The sequence below is a fragment of the Hylobates moloch genome, unplaced genomic scaffold, assembly GCF_009828535.3.
Source record: "Hylobates moloch isolate HMO894 unplaced genomic scaffold, HMol_V3 SCAFFOLD_23, whole genome shotgun sequence".
In the NCBI taxonomy this organism is placed as follows: domain Eukaryota; kingdom Metazoa; phylum Chordata; class Mammalia; order Primates; family Hylobatidae; genus Hylobates; species Hylobates moloch.
In genome coordinates, this window is record NW_026652298.1 from 17,887,213 (window position 1) to 17,910,418 (window position 23,206).

The 23,206-nt window shown below is 39.4% G+C and overlaps 1 protein-coding gene across 3 annotated transcripts in view; it reads left to right on the forward strand.

Annotated features, from left to right (window-relative positions):
- Positions 1-23,206, forward strand: part of PIK3R1 (phosphoinositide-3-kinase regulatory subunit 1) — an 84,994-nt gene that overhangs the window by 45,157 nt on the left and 16,631 nt on the right. For all 3 annotated transcript variants that reach the window (XM_032145451.2, XM_058433864.1, XM_058433865.1), the window contains exons 3-7: positions 11,948-12,040; positions 12,497-12,571; positions 18,147-18,278; positions 19,080-19,281; positions 19,479-19,558. In XM_032145451.2, the coding sequence (XP_032001342.1) occupies positions 11,948-12,040; positions 12,497-12,571; positions 18,147-18,278; positions 19,080-19,281; positions 19,479-19,558 (582 nt within the window). The remainder of the gene's footprint in view (positions 1-11,947; positions 12,041-12,496; positions 12,572-18,146; positions 18,279-19,079; positions 19,282-19,478; positions 19,559-23,206) is intronic.

The following is a 23,206-nucleotide window of genomic DNA, read 5'->3' on the forward strand; positions in this document are numbered from 1 at the left end:
CCAAACCTCTTGAGTCTCTTTCCCACATACAAAATGAGGTTGATGTATTTCACAAGGCTGTTATCATGACTCAAGGAAATAACCTAAATGACTAGGGCAGTGACAGTTCACATCTCTGTCTTCATGTTGCTCTCAATTTCATGATCTCCTCCTCCCCACAACCCCATGATTTATAGAAGCCAAGTTACATTCTCTGATTTTTAGCTGTTGTAACTTTGGAATACATTTAAGAACATGGAATTAGTTGTCTTTTGTTAGATCCACATACAGAAGTCACAGAAATGTTTTCGTCATTTTTAATTTTACTGTTCATTCTGGCAAAGTGAAAATGTATACCAAAACACTATTTTAAGCCACCTATCCCCTGAGTTAGAAATTATAAGTTAGTGTAGCCCAGTGAAGTATAATTAAATGTTGCCATTCTCCCATTTATTTAACTTCCTTCCCTCCATATTTGAAGTAATTTTTGCTTGGTGCCAACTCCAGTCATTCTCCAGATGCCTGTGATTTCTTCCAGATTTTCAACACACAGTGGCTAAAGATAATATAGAATTATTTTTTAAGTAATTTGTGATTAAATGTAAATTTAGTAATTTTATGTTGGGGCATGTGATCTCCTTGACATTTTCTCCAAAACACAGAATTTAAGAACTAGAAATGATTTTAGAACATCTAGTTAAACCATTACCACTTCACTGTTATGACAGTGAGGCCCGGAGACATTAAATGTTTTGCCCAAAGTTACCAACATGTTGTTGGCAGAAAAATCTGGAACATATGGCCTCATCTATTGTCTAATTTTTCTCTACTAGTGCACAGTGCCTTTTCAATTGCTTTTTATATGATATAGTGATAATCATAAATAGGGGATTTAATCAATACTCTTTTTTTTAAAAAGTCACAGAAAGCAATTGTATTGAAAACCCCTTTCTAGTTTTTCCAGTAGGTTACATTAAATGGCCCCAAAAAGTAATTTATGGGCTAAAATGAATGTCTTCAGAAGGCAAACATAAAAGATGACCAACGGGGAAACCTGAAAGAGCCTTTTAGGTAATTTGCTTAACTTCTAGCCCTTTTTAAAAAATTACTCAAGCTCCTGTTAGAGCCAACAAAAAAACATCTGTTGTTTTATTTATAGCCACAATTTCTAAGAAGCATATTCTACAGCAGATGAAAAAGTAGTTGACAGCTTATAATTCATAAAGTTACTGAGGCCTAATCTGATAGAACAAAATGTACAACCTCCCTCCCGTGGTTCAGACCCTATCACTTCCCTTTCAGCTGAAGACAGAAATGGTGCAACAGATAAGTGGAGCATAGGTTGTTACGGTTGTTAAGGAAGAAGCGACTCTGAGATGATAATGCAGAAAGGAGTACCCCGCAGTGATAAATGATTGCTTTCACCTCTGGGCCGTTCACCAGCCTGAGTCACTGCTACTTTTTCATTAACATTGTATGGACTTTCATTATAGGAAGCCAACATTTTGCTGTGTTCAATCTACAGATTGTTAACAACGTATTTCCATCAGGAAGCTAAAGTGTTAATTAAAATGACTGATTGAATAGTTCCCTCTCTGAGGGAAGCTTTTAGTTTGCCCCTTCCTTTCATCAGTTAGCTCTAGTCTATGTTGACATAACTTTCTCCCTGCTGACCCTTAAGCAATTATTAGAATTCACTCATTACTCAAATATCACCTCTCTGTATCTGTTGGCTTATTTCTGAGAATCTTTTTGAGAACACGACCAGGCTTCTTTCTATAATTTATATATATATATATAGATAGATAGATAGATAGATATAGATATATATTCTACATTTTAGTTCTGCTATATCTATAGGGCCTTCTGTATATCACAGTTTTGTGTGTTGTTTTTTTTTAAGTGCAAGTGCATTGGTTTGGCACAAATAACTATAGTACTATTTATTACCCTGAGCTTTTTTGAGAATGTAGTGATAGGGTTCAACATCTGCCCAAATTGACCCATCTAAAATTATAATTCTAAAACCATAACCAGAAGAAGCCCATTAATTTCTTTAGCAGAGAGGTGAGTAGCCTCTTGTTCATTTCACTACTGATCATAGTCTATTGTGAGATATGAAGATGTATTAGCCCACCAGAATTAATCACCTTTGTCTGAAGTAGTGAAAGTATATTGCTTCATTTTGTTAAACTCTGATTCCTTCCACAATTGTTAAGGATTGTGTTTACTTTTATCTCAAAATTGTTACCTTTTAATATATATAGTCTTATATCAGTGATCTTTTCAAACTTGTAAAATGAAGTCTGAATAAATATTATTTTCTTATGCATTTTTTCTGCACCAGCTAATAGGGAATTTTCTGTACAATGTTTTCAGGCCTCTTGCCTTTCTTGCCTTTATTTTTCTTTGCAATTCCACACACAGGTCGTTGCTTTCCCTGTCTCTCCCTTTTTGATCATGGGTGCTTCAACTCCCTTCATATGTTTGTTAAGCGTATTTTACTAAGATTTCATTTTGGGATGCTTGCAAATATACATTACAAAATATATATTTTTAAAAAGTGATTTGCAGAGCCCTCAGTCCATCTGATGATTAACTAGAAGAGTCTTTTGTACCTTGCTAAAAGTGATAAGTTAGCCAGCTATATTTAGCTGGATGAAACCCATTACATCCTTGGGGAAGAATGTGCTTTGTTTAGCTTTATGAGAAAATATTTAATAAATGCTGTCTTGAAAATATTTAGCCTGGCTGAGTGGGCTGGCAAGGCTTCAATACTGATAAAGCAGAGGTGATGGTGAGAAGCTGGCCTGCCAGTCCAAGCTCAAGTTGAAAAAACGCACCTCTTGTCACCGAGGGTTGCAACTGTCGCCAAATGCTTGTCCATCAGTGTCACGTAAAGATTTTTTAACCTCATATATGGCGTCATGCAGTGTGTCTGCCTAAAAAGGCAACCTAGATTCACAGAGTGGTTACACTTGGCTTTGAAGTCCCATATGTTCTGTAAAATCCTAGCTTTATTTCTTACTGCTGGTATGACTTTAGGTAACTTGTTTAACTTTTCTTAATCTCAGTTTTCTCATCTGTAAAATGGGGACAATGATAATTCCTTAGATCGTTGTACAGATTAAATGAGATTAAACGCTGAGCAGACTTTCTTACACTAAGTGTTCACTACATGGGAATTATCAGCAGTAGTAGTGATTTGTAATCAGCCTAACATTTTCTGTCCCTTCCTAACTCCTCCCACCCCACAGGAAATACAAAGAGCAAAGTCCTCTTGAATGTGGTGAGGTGGGAAAGGCTCTGGCATGGGCGTCAGGAGGCCTGGGTCCTCGGCTCGAACTTCCTGTGGGACCTTGGGCAAGTTGTGGCTCGCATAATCCCTCTCCACTCATCAGTACACAATGCACAGGGCAGCAGAGCTCCTGGCTGCTAGTCTGTCTTTTGATACCTAATTCTATGTGGTATCAGACTGAATTTGATATGCTAGCTAGACCCTCCAGTCCATCAGTATCATTTGGGGTCTGGTGTAAGATCAGCCTGTGAAACTCAGGCATGTAGGCAACAAGTTATCAGTAAGAAGGTCCATCGCTGGGGTTCTGTCTCCCACAGTGGTCTGGATTTCCTCTCTGTAGCTGGTGGGCCCAGCCCCAATCCTTGCTACTCAAAGCGTGATTGTGGTCCTAGGACCGACAGCATGGGCATCACCTGGGAGCCTGTTGGAAATGCAGAATCCCAGACTGCATCCTGACCTCCTGAACCAGGCTATTGATATGTACATTAAAGTTGGGGAACCACTGCCTCCAACTACTGCCCTTGGGAATATTCTGACATGCAGAGGGTATTTACTAAATACTTACAGAATTTGTGTTTGACAGTGACATTTTCTAGACAAGGTTCCATTCCTCTCTTTGGGTGTAATGTACTGATGTGTTAGGTCAGGGTTACCATAACAAAACACCACAGACTGGTGTTTATGTCTGTACCACCATAGACATTTAGAAATCTATTTCTCACAGGGTGCCAGTGTGGTTGGGTTCTGGTGAGGGCCTTCTCCCTAGCCTCCAGGCTGCCGCCTTGTCACTGGGATCTCACATGGGAAGGGTGGTGAGAAAGGTCTCTGGTGCTGCTTCTTATAAAGGCACTAATCCCATCGTGAGAGCACTTGCCCTCATGACTTCCTGTAAACTCAGCTGCCTCCCAAAGGCCCATCTCCAAATATTATCACATTGAGGGTCAGGGCGTCAACATGAATCTGGGGGGAAGGGACACAATTCAGTCCATAGCAACTGACTTCCACATCTGACTTTAAAAAGCATCTTTTAAAAAAAATGTGCTGGCAGATAAATATGTAAATAAAGCAAATATGATAAAATGTTAATCGTAGAATCTAGGTGAAAGATAATGTGGGCGTTCACTAAACAATTCTTTCAACTTTTCAGGATATTTAAAAATGTCAGAGAAAAAACCTCTACTCTCTGTTGTTATTGAAAAGGAATCTGGTGCTGCTTTTTTCTCATTTCCATCCAGGCTTTCTTAAGAGTGCTTGTTCGGTCTGGCTGGACAAACTTGCCTTTTTGGCAGTTCCTCTCTTCTCTTCCCACTCACTTTCTCCTTGGTCAGCCAGTGGCCTGCTTCTGCACTGTCAATGAGGTCCCAGCCTGGATCCAAAGCTTCTTTCTGGTCTCTAGTCTGCCAGTAGCATCTTTCTGTCCAGTTCCTCTCCATCACCCTGCCCTCTCCTAATACTAATCAGGGGATCCTTCAATTGCTTGTGACATCGCAGCTTCTCAAGTTACATTTTACAACTCTGCTTTATTATTTTTAAGCATCTCTAACATGACATTGTATAAGTTTGACTCTGAAATTTATCATCACATGTAAGTAGGAGAGAAGTGTCTCCACAAGTTTGCCCTCAGCCAGAGATAGGGTGGTTCATCTGGAATACCCCTGCCTTTTTCTCTGGTTATTAATAGGGGCTCCTATTGATTTTCCATTTACAGTGTTAATTATCTGCATTTCAAAGTAGTTCATAATGAGAGAGAATATATTAACTTGTTATTTGGGGAGGAAGTACAAAAACTGCTATTATCAAGATCACTCAACTTGAACATAATCAGAAAGTATTAAGGTTATTCCCTTGTGGGATTGACCATCAGATATCTGTGTGTTTCATAACACCCTTATTGCAGATACCTTTTAAAGAAGGGAGGCTTGCGGGAAGTGTTGGGAAACTTACCATAAGCTTCTTTCCTTGACTGGCGCTTGTATACTCTGGCGCAGGGAAGACAAGCCCAAACAATACATAGGCACTACTTAAGAGCTTTGTGACATTGGCCAAATAGTTGCCTTGCCTTTAAATTGGGGATAATAGAGACTATACACCTTTGAACTGCTATGAAAAATAAATGAATATATTTCTGTAAAATACTTACTGTGGGAATGTGGCTTCTAGTTGATGTTCAGTACTAATCATTCAGCAAACAGCCTACCGCCCACTGCATGGTATGGCCTGTGATTTGTCTTTTGTCTTTTTTGGGGCTTCTGGGTCATACTTCTTAGGAAATCTTTCTTAGCACACCGAAAGACCAACTTTCCTTATAAATCATTGGCTTCAAAAATCCTGTGGACGCAGGTATACATTATTTTTCTGGTGAGGAGAGGAGGAAGCCCCTTTCTTCGCCATTTATATCCTGCCTAGCATTTTAATTTGCTATACACTGTAAATTGGTAATCTTAGAATCAAACTCCAATTTAGGTGATAAGGATCACAACTAATTAGGCTAGCCTGTCAAAGATTAAATGTAATCTTGCATTTCAGTTACCTCTTAACTCTGAGGCTTTAGCTAAGGCCGTCAGAAACAAAGCTGTTAGGTCTGCTTAGGTTTAGTAAGGTCTTTGCCTGCTGTTTGTTTTCTGTACTAGTCTGTTGTCCAGAAATAAAATGAATGGACAGAGGATCTCAAATCCCTTTCATTTGTTTTTAGCTGTGCAGCAGGAGAGATAAATGGGAGAAGATAAACTTAACGATATTAAAGACTAATTAGGGTATCTGAGGAGATTTGCAAACTTCTAGTTTAAATCTGTTGGCAACTCTTTTAATTCCCTCGTGCTAGTTATCTCTGAAAATAATGTAGTTATGGCTGAAGATTTATTTCCACATCTACTCTTTGTACTCTCATTTTCAGTTGCGCATACTTTTTTTCTCCTTCTTCCTGCAAAAAGTTCTTGTTTCGGCCACGCTCAATATAATTTAGCACACAGTCATTCCAACTTCATTTTGTCTTCACATTCAGAAAACTGAAGTCTCATATCTCAAATATATTAGTATTGTGGTCCTTTTGGGGAAAAGTGTGATAAATTGAAAATATTTTGGTTTTGACTTCTGAAGATTTTGAGTATTGTTTATATATACAAAGGCAAAATGCAAATATGCTTCCAGCTTGCTTCCTTAGAAAAGTATTGAGAAGAGTCTGTCTAAGTATGATAATTTCTGGTCTTAAAACCTGCAATTGCAATCGGGTATTTCCATAATCTAAACAATAATAAAGATTACATGACTAATTCTAACAATAACAACTACCTATTAGTTTGTGCTTTCTACATACTGGGCATGATGCCTGTCATGTTTATATATATATGTTATTCATTTAATCCTTATTACTACACATAATTACTCCCATTTTACAGATGAATAAATGGGATTCAAGTTAATTAACTTGCCCAAGATTACTGAATTCAGTAAGTGGCAAAGCAAGGATTAAAACCTAAGCCTCCTTGGCTTTAAAGCTCTGCTTCTAATCACTTTTTTACTACTGATTAAACAGATGTGTCCCAAAATTAGGGAACTCATGGTTGGAGTTTTTGCTTTGTTTTTGCTTTGTCAAAGAGCACAGGCCATCATCTGTTGTAACGTCACCCATAAAGCTTAATAAGATTAAAGTTCAGGGTGTTAATCATTGCAAGCATAAAGTATGAATATGCTTTAAAGGTTTATTTAAGAAAAGAATTGGGATTAGATTTGCCCACCAGAATATACATTTTTCACCTGAAGTCCTGAGAGAGATTCAGACAGAAATAGCTTTGACTCAGCAGCAGTTAGCAGACAGACTAACATCTTGATAAAACATTGATCCACACTTTGCATATACACTTTCTTTTCTTTGTATTACATTTTCAGAGGTAAGTGGCAGTTTTTCACACACTTCCAAACTGCTTCCATCTGTAATGAAATATTTGGCTTGGGCAGCCTCTGGAGTCCCAGTGTTTCAGCTTAAACTTTCCGCTGGGCCCTGCCAGGCACTAACTTCAAAATATCTTTTTTTATGGTGAATGCCTCCCGAAGGTGCAGCTGTGTGGTGGTTTCATTTTGCACTTCATAACGGTGTTGGCACCACTTAATGCAAAGAATGCCACTGTCTCCCACACACCGCTGGTGCCCAAGGACTGTCAAGGCCTGTCCATGTTAGTGGTTTGAGAAGGGCTGAAGTTTGGAGAGAAGGCTCTTTTTCTATTCCATGTGATTGGCTGTCACCAGGGCAAAGGGGGAAAACTAGAACCAGTGGAAAATGCAGCATCGGATGTGTCATCAAATATTCTTCCCACAACCTGGGACACCTAGTTCATTGGTGTTCTGGTCAACATTGAAGGCTGAATCCTCCTTTCTTTTGAAATAATGCATGTCTTGGATTCACTACTTTTAAACCTTTCTGCTGATCTTTATCCTTTTCTTTCTAAGCAATACTGATTTCTTTCAATGAAAAATGATTTAGCTAGTGAAAAACTGAGATTGGGTTGTAGTAAAGGAATCAACAAATTTGCTCAGATTCTTAAGAGTGGAGTTGGTTCTCCAGACTTATACACTGTGCTACAGCAAGCTTCACAACCAAAACCCATTACTTATTCAGGTATAAAAATCAAAAGCTGAACTGTAATGAGAATTTATATATAAACTGTTGGAGGATGGTGCTCTGTTAATTTGTGTTTGCTCCATACCCCACCCTATATAATTGATAATATTTGATTCTTTTTGTATTTAGTCCTATTATTTTTTGGTTTATCAAACTTTGTAACATGGTGCTTTATCGTGGACTTTTCAAGGAACAACTTGCCAAATTTGGTAATTCCTAGCAATTGTCATTTCCTGTTGGAATTTCTTAAAGTGGAATCTAATGGAAAAGTAATTCTTGACCTTGTGTATTTAGTAAAATTAAAGGCATAGTTGATTTCAGGATTGTCATAAAAATTAATATTTTGTTTTAAAGGACTTTTTAGACTTTCAGTGGTAATTGATCCTAGAGTTGGAAGTAGATGATATACACTTTAAAGCTTTTTGGGTAGAACTTTCACATTCCTCATGTTTAAATATTTTAAAGAGGAAATGGATTGACTCACAGACATTTTTTACTAAGGAATAGAAAATCTTTGAATTGCCATTTAAAAAAAAACCTTGTAAAATTTACCATTTTAAACTCCGTTTGCAAAATCCTCATCAGCTATGATGATTCATACATTTGAGCGATAAAGCTTTTTTCAATATTAAAAATTCAATGGGGAGTCACTGAATACATTACAAAAAGAGTACTTACACTTCCTAGTACCTATGTGTATTTTTTTTTTCTTTTTAAAGCAATCTGTTGTGCATTTTGAGAAAAGTTCCAGTGTTCTCACAGATCCTGACTTGGTGTAGCACAGCGCTTTTCAGAAACTTCGTCCAACACCTGAATGAGTAATGTGTAAAACATAATGTTTTGTAGCTCAGGATACTGCAGGTAAACTAACACTTTTTGCCGAAAAAACATTGAAAAGACAAAGGAAAGCAAGGAAGTTTTGCTTTTTTAAAACCATTTTTCAAGCTTAATGAAGAAAGAGAGCTGGAAACCCTTTTGTATGGAGCATTTGCCAGCCCAGCAATATAACAACTTTTGGGTGCATATTTCAATCACAATTAGATGAAATCTTTAATTAGCATTTAATTTAACTTTCATATTTGCCTGCAGAAATGATTGTGTTGATAAGACTCTGGAATGAGACAAACCTTTATTAAGTAATTCCATTTTCAGAGCCAACATTATAGTTTTTTTTTTAATTAAAAAAATGCCTGTGTAATTTATGAGAAAAGGGGAAGAGGAATTGGCATGTTGGTTGCATGAGAGTTGCATGGATATGTATTTACTATTTAATCTTTAGCTTTTTGAGATTTTGGGGTGTGCTAAGTCTTGTTACTTTGAGAGGCCTAAGGAATGACACAATAATGGATCTTAACTAATAACACTTTTCTACATCATTTCTCTACCTTTATATTTCCCTTCTATTATATATGCTGATAGGATGATATTTCATTGTATTCAGTGTAGAAGGTGTTTGTGAGAGAGGATACTTTTGGGAGTTGATATTAAGGCAAAGGGAATTGGTTTATAATTTATCAGAGGAAATGAAATGGTGTGCTCTTTCATTTTATAATATTTCCTTTAAAATTTTATGCTTTTAATTGGACTATGAAACCTTTAAGACGTTTGCATTTGAAGTGCTTTTCAGATATATTTACATTTTAACATATAGAGATTTGAGCGATGTCATTGCTGGATTTTTTCATAGGATCACCCACGTGAATTTTCTTATCAAAACAGTACACGTCCTGAAGCTTATTTCTAACCCCAAACAGATTACTAGCCCATTCCTGGATGTTCTGATTCTGAAGATTTAGGGTGGTACCTGGGAATCAGTATTTCCAGCACGTTCTCCAGGTGGTGCTTAGCTCCGGCAGGTGTGGGAGACACTGGAGAGAGGTGAAGTTCCCACCCAACCCTCTGTACAGTGACTGGAAAGTTAATGGCCGGCCGTTTGTGCTTTTATGAAACCTAAGATGTGTTACAGTGATGTTGCAGTAGGACAAAGTCACTCAAGAAATTGAGTGGTAAACATTGCAGGGCTTTGAGTTCAAATATTGGTTAGCTCTATGTTAAGATGCCTTGTCTTCAGGGATAGCTTTAGAGTAGTGGGGTCTCTAACACAAAGCTGACTCGGGAATCTTTCATCTGCCATTGACAAAATTTGCCCTTGGGCAGGCAAGTAAGACTATACTCTCTAATTCTGTGGGCACTAGCCACATAGGTTGTTTCCATTTAAATCAGTTAAAATAAAAAATTCAGTTCTTCACCCAGAATGGCTGCATTTTACTCAATAGCCACGTGGCTAGTTATTGCTTTATTGGAGAGCACAGCTGTAGAGCATTTCCATCATCATAGCACGCTCTAATAGTGCTACTGTAGGATTTTCCCTCATAATATAGCTCTTCTGTTTTTATCCTGGGTATTTGCAGTGGCTAATAGAATTAGGTGGAAAGATCATGCATCCATCTATGTACTGCACATTGCATACTGCAATCTAAAAGAATGTTTTTGCAAAACGACTTAATCATACTTCTCGGAGATCAAAATTTAATAACATTACTTTTGTAACATGAATTTGTTGTATGTTGACTTTTAGTACTTGAAATACAGGCTTAATTAAAAATTTGTTGGCCAGGTGCAGTGGCTCACACCTGTAATCCCAGCATTTTGAGAGATTGAGGTGGGCGAATTGCTTGAGTCCAGGAGTTCGAGACCAGCCTGGGCAATATGGCAAAACCCCGTCTCTACTGAAAATATACAAAAAATTAGCTGGGAGTGATGCTGTGCACTGTAGTCGCAGCTACTCAGGAGGCTGGGGTGGGAGGATCACATGAACTCAGGAAGTTGAGGCTGCAACGAGCCATGATCATGCCACTACACACCAGCCTGGGTGACAGAGCGAGACTCTGTCTCAAAAAAAAAAAAAAAAAGGAAAAGAAAAAGGAAATTTGTTTACCATAGTATATGGCTTCTAATAAAGAGCTATACTGGTAAAATCTCACAGAAACAAAATTGCAAATATTTAGTCTTTCTCAGATTATATAAATTATTCCTAGAAAAGACTGCAAGCGATGAGGCTAATAAACAGGTTGTACTTATATTTTCATAATAACTTTAATTTACCTTTATTTTGCAGTTTCACAAATTTAAGATGAATATATTTAGCTCCCTCTTCTGGCATAATTTGAGAATTTTTTTTGCTTACAATGGTTTTATTTATTTTTTTGGGACTGAGAATAAGGTTATCAATGTAATCTTGAAGAATGTTATTTATGAGTGTCATCCAGTTAGATTTTTTGGTATCATTGCAAATGGTTAAAACGCATGGAAAAAGTTTATGAAAACACCACATTTTAAAAACCACTAACTGACCAAAAAATATATAAACAAATAAAGGCTTTGACAAAATTACACAGAAATTTAATTTGATATTAAGTGGGCAGTGATCATTCATACTGGCTTCTGGATCTGAGACTCAGCCCATACCTGGCCATTTGTGAGGCTTGGGGCAAGAATGCATAAAGAGGCCCAAGTAAGGCCCGTACCTAAGTATTTTTGTTATAAATCATGTCAACAAACTGTTCAATAAAATCTGTCCCATCCTTTCTGGGCAGTTATTTCTTCCTAATGACCAGGAGGAGAGATCTGAATTCAGGTTCTTGGGCTCCTGAGAGTTCTGCCCTAGAGCGTGGTATTATGAGGAGAGCTGGATCCTGGTTCATCCCTGGCTTCTCCCTGCACGTCCAAACTCCCATCCATCCTGCCACTCCCCCCAACTTTGGGGCCCAGGGGTGTACCTAGACAGGGGGGTTTGCCCTGGGGAGGGTGGACCTAGGGGAAAGGCCATTTAGCAGGAAATCCTGGAGCATTACTCTGAGTAGACCCTAGGTGAGAAGCAGTGGGCATATCACTTTGGCGTGGAAAGTGCAAAAGCCCAGAGCAGGGGTTCTTCTTGCTGGGGCCTGAGTTTGCAAAGGTCAGATGTAGTTAAATTATTTTGTACGTCCTTCATTGTGGTCTAATGCATTCAACTATCCAAATTCAATACAATGGTGGGATTTTGTTGTTTGCAGCTTTGACTCTCCCGGATCTTGCAGAGCAGTTTGCCCCTCCTGACGTTGCCCCGCCTCTTCTTATCAAGCTCGTGGAAGCCATTGAAAAGAAAGGTAACCAGACTGCTAGAGGGCATCAGTTCCTTTGTTCTACCCTTATTTCATGGCTGTTATTATTTGTCTCTTGTGCATTCATTAAGTAAATTTCCTACTACCAGCCATGTCCAGATACTCGGCTGGACACTCAAACTGTTCGGGGCTAAGTACTGGGAAAAATGTCTCGGTCTATAATTTCTAACTCTAGATTATCATGTAGTTTCCATATGGAAACTATTAAATTCTTCATAATTTAATAAATATGATTAACTTTCTTCTTAGAGGCCAGATGGTTTTGCCAAAATTATCGACATGCCAGATAAGATTAATAGTAGGAGTTGACTTCCAAGAATATTTGGTACACATCTAGAACAGATACTGGATGGAAACTGGAATGTCTCTGGCAGCAGGCTCACAGGTTCTCCAGAGAGCTGTGTTTTGCATACATGGTCTGTGGTCTGTTTTGTGTCCTAGGTCTGGAATGTTCAACTCTATACAGAACACAGAGCTCCAGCAACCTGGCAGAATTACGACAGCTTCTTGATTGTGGTGAGTGTCACAGAGCTAGAAATGCAAATGGGAAAGACAGGTCTTGGCTTTCTGTTTCAGGTAATGCACACACACAAAATTGAATTTAATCTATGCAGTGTTCTAAATTTAAAGGGAACTCAAATCATGCACAGTTCTCCCTGCCCTGTTATGGTAACAGTGCAAACCTTTGAAATTTTTCTCCTGAGTTGGGCTGCAAGTGTGTGCACGCCTCCCTGCAGGCATGTTGGTCATCATCATAGCCATCAGGCCCTGGGCCCTGCAGAGGAGAGAAACCACCTCTTGGTGTTTCTCTCGCTCTCTGTATCTACCATCTTTCCTTGACCCTGAATTTGGCTACATCTAATTCATCTGAATCAATTTAAAAAGTTTTTTAAGCCTGTGTCACTTAAGAAATGTCTCTTCTGACATCCTTTTTCTTTTATTACCTTTCCCTTCCATTTTCCTTTTCCCTTTCCCTTTCTTTCTGGCTTGCCTTCTTTCTTGCTTTTTTTTGTGTTGAGTACATTAAGTAACATCATGATATTGTTATGTTCAGTGGTGTGCTGATAAACCAACTCTCTAGGAAGAAAAAGGCCCTGGTTTGTAGCATCTGCCCATTTTTGTGGCATGAATATTCCCACCGGGGCTTATTTCAAGCTAACCAACATGGTGTCACTGGATGTGGAATTGGGAAGAATTGAGGACAGTTTGTTAAATAACACTAATTAATTCAGCCCAGAGGGCTTTAGTACCCCAAACACCCACTCCCTCCTTTGGCATAGAGGAAAAACTACAAATCAATTTACTTGCCAGCATTCCAGCAAGTCATCTTCTTATAAATCTCTCAAGATCCTTCATTCCCTCATAACACTTAAAAAAATTATATACTGCCTCACATCATTTTAACTGAACTTAGGTGTTTAAGCCAAAAAGAGTGAAACCCAGTTTTAGACTCCTTCAGAGGTATAATTGTCCAAAGAATGCCCACATGATAGTAAATGACAATTTGAAGCGTGAGGCAGTTTCAAAATGAGGCAACTTCTGAGACTTTTAGAAAAGAGGTTTTTTTTGGAGAGAAGGAGGAGACTAGACCTTTATCAGTATCAGTAAATTCTTACACTTGAAATGTTCTGACCAGATGTTTTAAAAGTTAAAAAAAAGTTTAACTTCATTTTTCCTTTGTACATGGAAATCAGTTGCATGGGAACAGAGCATATCCTCTTTGCTGCTCTGCCTCCTGCACTTCCCACAGAGCAGGTCATTAGAAGTTAACATGCAGAACACTCAAGGTGAAAAGGCTTGTTTTTCGGTATTTCTGACAGCTTTATCAGGGCGTTAAGGAAACGCTGAATTTTGTCCTTAGCCAATTGAAATGAAGACACATGCTTGGGTCAGAAAATTGGTCAAATTATGAACACGTTTAGTCACAGGAAGAGTTTAGACATCAGAGCCTGATGAAGTGGAAGTTATTTGAGAAACAGTGGTTAGGTTTATAATGTGATCAACACAAAATGATGCAGTTTAGTTATTTAAAAAAAAAACTCTTCACACCACTCGTGAGATAGAGTCAACAAAGATTCACGTCAATGGTACATTTTGACCAACAGATTTCCTTCCCCAGTGAGATCAAAGCACACAGAAAACTGGTTTCATTTGGAGTCTGTGCTAAAAAAGTGAAATTTGTGCCCCCCGCCAAAAAAATATAAATAAATAAATGATGTCCAAACTTGGGAGTGGATCTGCCAGATCTGTTTCCAACTCAAAGATTTTTCAATACCTAAAAATATTGTATAATATCCTGGAGGAAGCTCCAAAATAGTCACTTACACCTAAAAAAAAAAAAAAATTACGGCTTTTAACTAACCTTATGAATTACCAGTGTTTGAAAAGGACAGACATGGCAGACAATAGCCCACTTTTATTAGCACCTGTTATGCTAGTTCATCCACACATTAACCTTGTGATGTATGTCCTAGTAAATTTAACTCACCAGAAAAGAAAGCTGACCCTCAGGTAAATAATTTCTTTCACATTTTCCAGTGGCTGAGTGGCTAATTTTTGTGACTCCAAAAGTCCTTGATTTTTTTTCTCTTTTTTAGTTTTGCCCTAAAATGAATTGTTTCTTTGTCTCATAAGAGTTTTAATGATTCACATTTTCACCTGACAGTTTTTGGTTTCATTTAACCTAATTCAGGCTTTCTTAGCCTTGGTACTATTGACATTTTAGGCTGGACAATTCTTTGCTGGAAGAGCAGGAGCCTGTCCTGTGCATTGTGGGATGCTTAGCCACATCCCTGACCTCTACCCGTGAGGTGCCAGCAGCATTCTCCCCCAGTTGTGACAATCGGAAATGTCTCCAGACATTGCCAGATGGCTCATAGTAGAGGGCAGGATCCCACTCCCACTGGGAACCACTAACCTAGGGAGAGACCTAAGGAAGAGGGGACTCCATTCCAGGGGGAGGGAGGGAGGAGTGAAGGGTTGGAGAGTTTACTGGGTACCTGTCATGAGTAGACTCAGTGAAAAGTGAGGTAGGAGAGAATGCAAACTCCTCCAACCCAGACCTAAAGATTACGTAGCTCTTCAAAAGTCATCGCATGACAGGTGTGAATAGCTAATGGAAGAGCACGTTAGGCCAGTTTCAATGCAGAAAAGGATACTTAGAGAGCAGAAGTCAGATAAATAGAACGGACTTTGTCACTAGCTCTAGTAGAATTTGACATAAGGTAAGGTTACCCAAAGACCTGCATAGGATAATTTTATTCATATACTATAAAAGTTCTTTTGATATACTTCATGTGTTAGAGAAGGGCTTTGACGAATTAACTTCACTCTAAGAGCCTTCTAGTTCAATCCACAAACATTTAACACGTTGTATGTGCTGGACACTGAGGGATGCGAGAAGAGCAGGTGACAGCCACAGTCCCTGCCCTTGACGTACCTCGGTCTAGTAGGGAGACACATAATCCCACATGATGATTATACTCCTTGGGAAGTGTCTTGATAGAGGGATGGCTCATTAGCACTGCAGAAGCACAGAGGGAAACCCTGCCTGAGGGAGGAATGTATGCATATTTATTATCTTAATGTTTATATTGCATTACCAAATGTCTTATCACATATTTTAGGATAAGCAAATTTGGTAATATTAATTTTCCGGGCAAAGAGACATTAGATGAAACACATGGGGCAAAGTGTATGGGAAACCAGAAGCACGGCCAAGAGTGGTGACCATAGAGAATTCCTGTAGCGACACACACACAATTTTATTTGACAGTATTTAATTATGCTCACAATTGCATTACCTTCAATGTAGATCCTTTATGCAAAGGATCTACTACAATACTACAATGGTATTGCCCCTCCCACACTTGTTAAACATGTGATATGTCTCTGGTTAGTTGTTTGTAGGACATTTAAGTGATTTAATGCTTCGCCTCTTCACCTTTTAAATTTAATAATTCTTTTCCTCAAGTTGACCTATCCATATCCTGTTCCAGACTGACTTTTCTTAAGAGCTGTGTGGTTGTGTGACTCACTTTCGGAACGTCAGCCTATTTAGTGGGGCAAGTTTGGTTTATGATGATATGTCCAAGGAATTTTTGTAGTCTTAGGCTCAACCTAGAATGATTTGTACTGTCATACTTCATTCAAGATTATCTAGGATACTACCTTCTCCCGCTCATTTATACTCAAACACTTTGCAGTAAACTTTCATACTTCCTCATTCTCTCCTAGGCCACAGCCCAGTGCAGTCAATCACTGAGTAATATGAGGTCTCAATAATATTTTGAACATTTCTAACCGCATTAGAATTCAGACCCCCATCACCTTGATTCAGAGAACTGAAACTGGTAGTTGTACTTCTAGCAGCACTCCTTTCCAATTTATTCTTAACACTGTCATTAGTAAAGCTGTTACAAATGGAGTATCTTGCCCGTCAGCCCACCTTTGCTGCACTGAGTACACAAGTCCCCAGATTACTTTCAAGTTATCCTTCGCATTGCTAGTGTACATCCTTCAGCAGCAGCCAAAGTCCTCTCCTTTTCCAGAGGCCCATGGTCACTCCTGCCCCCAGATCTTTGTTTCCAGCATCCCTTTTTTCTGCTGGGCGTTGTGTCTTTTTCCAACCCAAGTACTTACAGTGCCATGCATAGTGAGTGCCTGGAGGGTGGTTTTGATTAGTTTTACCTCCGTTATTGGATCGCTTGACCTGTTTCCTAGCTGAGGGATTTACTGGACAGGAATGCTCATCTTATTTTCTGAGATTGTCCACAGGTCAGATTAGTAATACTCAGCCAGAATTAGGGAGAAACATTCTAAAAATGTTCAAATTCTTTTCATGGATATTCTTGAGATTGGTTGCTAAAAGTCTGTAGTATCTTACTGTTGAATCCTTCACTCTGTTGGTGACATTTACATGAATTCTGAGACATATCAACTCAAGTCTTAGGAAATCTGGGAATATGCATTTTTAAATTTTTCCTGTTGAGGTTTTAGGAAACATTTACTATATGACTAACCATTCCTAGTTAGAACCCTTTTCAGTCAGGGCAGAACCACCCTCAGAGGATGTTAGGAAATGTTTGGGTTCTGTATTCGTTTGCTCAGGCAGTTGTAACAAACCACAGACTGTGTGGCTTAAAACGCAGAAACTTGGCTGGGCACAGTGGCTCATGCCTATAATCCCAGCACTTTGGGAGGCCGAGGAGGGTGGATCACGAGGTCAGGAGTTTGAGACCAGCCTAACCAACATGATGAAACCCAGTCTCTACTAAAAATACAAAAATTAGCCAGGCGTGGTGGTACATGCCTGTAATCCCACCTACTCAGGAGGCTGAGGCAGGAGAATCGCTTGAACCCAGGAGGTGAAGGTTGCAGTGAGCCGAGATCACACCAGAGATGCACTCCAGCCTGGGCAGCAGAGTGAGACTCCATCTCAAAAAGCAGAAACTCACTTCTCGTGGTTCTGGAGGCTAGAAGTCCGAGATAAAAGCATGTTTGGTTTCTCCTGAGGCTTCTGTCCTTGGCTTGTAGGTGGTCGCCTGCTCACTGCATCCTCACAGCGTTTTTCCTCTGTGCCTGTGCATCCCTAGTGTGTCTCTCTGTGTCCTCATTTCCCCTCCTAGAAGGATATCAGTTAGATTGGATTAGAGTCCACTCTAATGGCCTCATTTTAACTTACATGCAGTCACTTTCTGAGGCACTAGGAGTTTGGGCTTAGAGGGGTGGGACAGAGGATGAGGGAGGTAACCACTGAAGATGCAGCCCAATTCAGCCCATACCAAAGGCATTATTTTTTGTTGCCCCAAAGTGTGGAGGTCTGCTCCTGGCATCATGGGCCAAGGGGTCAGGCATCCTAAGTGCTTGCAGTATGTCGGACAGACCTCCACAGGAAAAATTGTTCTACCCCAAATGCCCGGAACAACCCCTATAAGAAGTACGGCTAACGAATACTTTGTGTCTTATATTTATCCTCATATTGCTTCCTTTTTTTTTTTTGTCACACGTGAGTCAAATTGTTCAGAAAATTAGCCCAACTGATGTATTCTATAAAATAAATGTCTGAAATATTTCTTAAATTGTTTCCTAGATGCAGCCTCTGTGGACTTGGAAATGATCGATGTGCACATTTTGGCCGACGCTTTCAAACGCTATCTCCTGGACTTACCAAATCCTGTCATTCCAGCAGCCGTTTACAGTGAAATGATTTCTTTAGCTCAAGGTTTGTTTTTTCTCTTCTGGGAACCTCATTGAACATACATGGAAATGTAGAGGTGCTTGTATATGTCTTGCATATATAGAGATAATGGTTAGAAAATAGTAGTAGTAACCTGTCCCTCCACCAACAATACCACCTGAAATTTCCTCCTCCACCCAAGCATCCAAGAGAAGACCCAGATTCTCATTTGCTTGGGAAGCCCGTCTGCATGTCAGAATCAGAAATGGCTCATTGTTAACCTATTGGTCTTACCAAAGTTTGTACATCAATGAAGGACACGGTCTTCCAAGTACTAGTGTCAGATTCAAGGAACTGGGACTAGAATCTAGTGATGGGGGATGTTCTTGTCATCTTCCCTGAGTGGCCATAACAGAATGTGTTGAGGGAAGAGGGCTGTCAGTTTTAGGAGCTAAGGTTCAGTTAAGTGCTTTGGGGACAGGAAACTGTGGTTCGTAACCTTCAAAGTTAAAACCTGTGATACTTATCTGATGCTCCTCTGAGTTAGCCAATCACACTTGAAGCTGCTCAATACTGGCTAAGTTGCTGCCAGCACACCCTGAACAGCTTGTGGTTTTTTTATACACTGAGCTTCTTGCATTTCCATTTGACCTGAGATTTCTACTTTCTCATAATGCATTTTCTAATGAGAAGGACAAATGTCCTGTGTGCTTCTCCCAGCAACTTTTTAAATGACTCCTATAGCTTGAAGAAAGAGCAGAACTTTTCTAGGTGTTTATTCACTGATACCTGGAAGTAGTCTCTTACTCATTTCTCTTTTCTTTTTTTTTTTTTTTAAACTTGTAGAAGTACAAAGCTCCGAAGAATATATTCAGCTATTGAAGAAGCTTATTAGGTCGCCTAGCATACCTCATCAGTATTGGCTTACGCTTCAGTATTTGTTAAAACATTTCTTCAAGCTCTCTCAGACCTCCAGCAAAAATCTGTTGAATGCAAGAGTACTCTCTGAAATTTTCAGCCCTATGCTTTTCAGATTCTCAGCAGCCAGGTAAGTGAAAGGAGACAAACATGTATTTTGGGGTGATGAGGGTGGTCCTAAATGGATTGGTGATGAAAATGTATTCTAAATATACTACTCCAGAGATGCGTGTGCAGATGCTATCACACACATTCACTTGAGTGTATATAAATGAAAATGAGTTTGCTTTTAGGGAAAAGGTTTCTAATAAACTCTCTTTCTTACAGCTCTGATAATACTGAAAACCTCATAAAAGTTATAGAAATTTTAATCTCAACTGAATGGAATGAACGACAGCCTGCACCAGGTAATGCTTTTTGAACATTTAACATTCTCTCATTGTTCATTTTTTAGAGCTTTAAAAAATGGTGGCTATAAACCTCCTTTGAAGTAACACAGCTTCTTATGGAATTACAATTGGTAGTAATATGTTACCTTGTGATTTAAAGAAAAAATAGCTGAGTGGTAGTGTATATGTTAATTATTATCCGAGTTTCAACATTTGCGGATTTTAAATCATCTTGGTTTTAGGTGAGAGTTTGGAGAGTTCCCTGTACCCTTCAACATTTATGCTTCAGGTTGTTGAAGGAAATTTATGGAGTTCATTTTAGTTGTTGACATTTCTGTTTTTCTTTCTAATGCTTACAAAGTAGGGGATTTATAATTACTATATAATTTAAAGTATTTTAGAATGTGTTTTTTGGAAGTGACTATACTGAGAAATGCCTGTCAAAATAAACATTTTCAATAATGCAAGCAGTATGAAACCAGAGCGTTCACTGCAGCAAGTTCGAGCAAGCCAGACACTTCTTTGAAAGCAGGCTGCTGTTCAGTTAGCCATTTAACAAAGCAGGAAATGTAGACCATGTTAGCAATGCATTTAATTTAAACTGATGTATTTTTCTTCTACTGCGGAAAGTCTAAACAACCTCATTTTGCTATATACCAGTTAAAAGTTAGCTAATCGACGCTGGTCATTTAGAATAGTGATTAGGGTCCTATACGTGTGAAGTTTCAGGACCAGTAAAAGGTGTTGCTTGTAGTCTTAATTTATGCCTGGAACTTAAAATGAAACTCCATGAGTATATTTATTATAGGTAATATATGCAGATTACCATATTTATCTCTGTCTGAGCAGGCATGGGGACTCAGTTTCATCTTCATGCAATGGAGAGTTAAGTTGTGCTTTTTCTTAACTGGGTATTGTACAGCCAGGCTTGGTTACTTGCATCTGGATGGGGCAGCCTAAGAGAGGCCAGGGCCTAGACTCAAAACCCACCTGCAGGGGGTAGGATAGAGGATGGGGTAGGTAAACACTGAAGATGCGGGTATTGGGAAAGGTTTATGTGGACAGGCCCCAAATGTACCAAAGGTGAGAGAGAGGTATCAGGTTTAGTAGATAAGGCAAGCATGGGATGTTCCAAATCACAGCAAGCAGAATGTTTTAACAGGGGTGCCCAGAATTCCAGGTAAACTACGTCAAAGAAGACTGTCAACAGGTAGGGACTAGGACTTCAGTCCAGGGGTTGGCCAAAAGGCTTCATCTCGTGTGAGTACACAGGTCACTGTGAATGGATTTGGGAGCTCTGCACTGGTGTTCAGAGGCTGCCTTTGGACTTAGTGGAAAAGAATGGGGGTAGGGGTGTGGCACATGGCACTTAAGTTAGGTTTATGTTAGAGACTAGGGAGAGCTGGACCCTGCTGTCAGTGAAGGGCTAGTGGGTAGTCCTGATCTTTTCAGCGGCCACTCCTCTAGAGAGAGGAGACACATGGAAGCCAAAGCCAGACAGGGTTTGACAGATAACCCACAAATGAATTTATCACATGGAATTTTGGAGAATTTCTACTACACAAGGTATAGTAGAATCAGTGGTAGAGCTTGATTAGCCTGACTGGTGTAAACTAGTTAAACGTCTTTGTTAGTTTCATCCTAATTCCACCAAAGTAAAAATGGGTATCTGCACTATTTTCATTATGCCACCCGGAAAGCTGTTTGATATGTCAAAGGACCCTACATTTCTCTGCTGAGCAATTGGTGCGCCTGTTTCAAAGGAGGATTAGTTCCATCAGCTCTGCTAAAGAATGACAAAGCCTTGAACATCTGCTAGATCACAGTATTTATGTGGCCTCTTAAAAAAAATTAAATCCAAGTCGGTTTTAAACCCTAGTTTGAGCCGTTTTCCCAGGAAGTTTGTGTAATTTGTATAGGACCTTTGGGATTAAATGGCTGTTTCAGTATCTCTCATGTGTGCATACATTGTACTGCCCACTCCAGGAACAAAACGTCCCCATCCAGAACATCTTTGTATTCCGGAATGGCTCCAGTGCAAATGACTGCTATGGCAGCCTGGGTTGAAGAAATGATTCTTAGGCCTGGTTTAAAAAATGCAATAATTTCTTAGAGTCCTTCAGCATTGCCACAGCATGTGCTAGTACCAGAAAGAACTTTGAAAGCACAGCACCTTACATCTCCAGCGAATGGCCGTTTACAGTAACGTCGTCGTGAACACAAATGTGTACCTGAATGATATTTAAGGGAGACAAAAGCAAGACTCTGTTATAGGGCAGATAGACAGCATTTCTAATTATTACCAGATAGAACTTGAAATGACAAAGCTTATGATGTTTGAGGCAAAGTATCAGTTCAAATAAGAGCCATTAGCACATAGTATCTATTTAAATGCCAGGGGCGTGCACATACTCTAAGTACAAAAAGAACTTTAGAAATGCAGCTGGTGACTTTCTAGGGTAATGGAGTAGACAGAAAAGGCTGATAGAAGAAATAGGGCTTGAAATGTGTCTTGAAGAATAGGTACAATTTGAATAGGCAAAGGAGAAATAGCATTTTGATGCATGGAGTTTAAAGACTTATTCAAAATAAATTACACAGTACAAAATAATGGCTTGGTATTTTATAAAAGCAGTACATATTTTAAGTGATAGTATCACAAAAACATCATTTTAGAGTTGAAAGCATTGTCCAGCTTTACCAATTTGGACATGAGGAAACCGAGGCCCACAGATAGAGGTTCGCTCTGTGCTACCCAGCCAGTATGGGACCAAACCGGGTCTGCCCAGGAGCCGCCTCCTACACTCCAGCCCATTCTATCTGCCATGCCCTGCTGCCTGGGTTTTTGGAAACTTCATGAGCAATGAGGCTGCTTTTAGTGTCCAATCAAGGAAAAAACAGTGGGCTTCTGACTCAAATAGATCTGGATTGGAATCTCGACTCTTTTGAGTAACTCTGCTTTTCCAAATTGTTTTCCAGACTGTGGAACTGGGTTAATGCCTCTCTCCTGGGGTTGGTATGAGATTTAATGAACTGATAATTTCTCTGCTATCTATCGCATCAACTCTAGCTTTTGAGGCCTTATGGGAGCTGTCTTCATTCAGCAGGTCTGATTCCTTCAGTCCACCCATTCCTCATTAGTTGTGTGAATCCTGTCAGGCCTTTTCCTTACTGATGCCATGTTCCCAGCCAGCAGAGCTACGGCCTCTAGGAGCCTGTAGGGGCTAAAAGAGACACTTGGGAAGTTGCCACCCTGATGTGGGTACACTGCTTGGAGGGAGGAAGGTGCCTTTGTATGAAGCCCTTCCTCTATATGTGGCTGGGTGAATGGAGCAGCCTAGATTTCATCACCACTCCTCCATCTTGCCTAGGTGCCTTTGCACAGTGCACAAAATATGCAACCATACGTTGCTGCCCCAAGCAGTGCCATCCACTTTATCTGCACTCAAGTAGGTCCTTCCCCTGTTTTATATGCAAGTTAAGTCGACCCATTCAATATGTTTATGCCTTTCAGCTTCCTGTCATCTTAGGTTTAACTGTCTATAGTTTTTCCTATTAATCTACTTAATTACATTTCTAAAGGGCAGGGGTAAAGGCTTTTTCTCCTTTTGAGCTCTTCCTAGCAGAGGACTAGGTACAGCATAATAATTATCTAAATTTATTCTT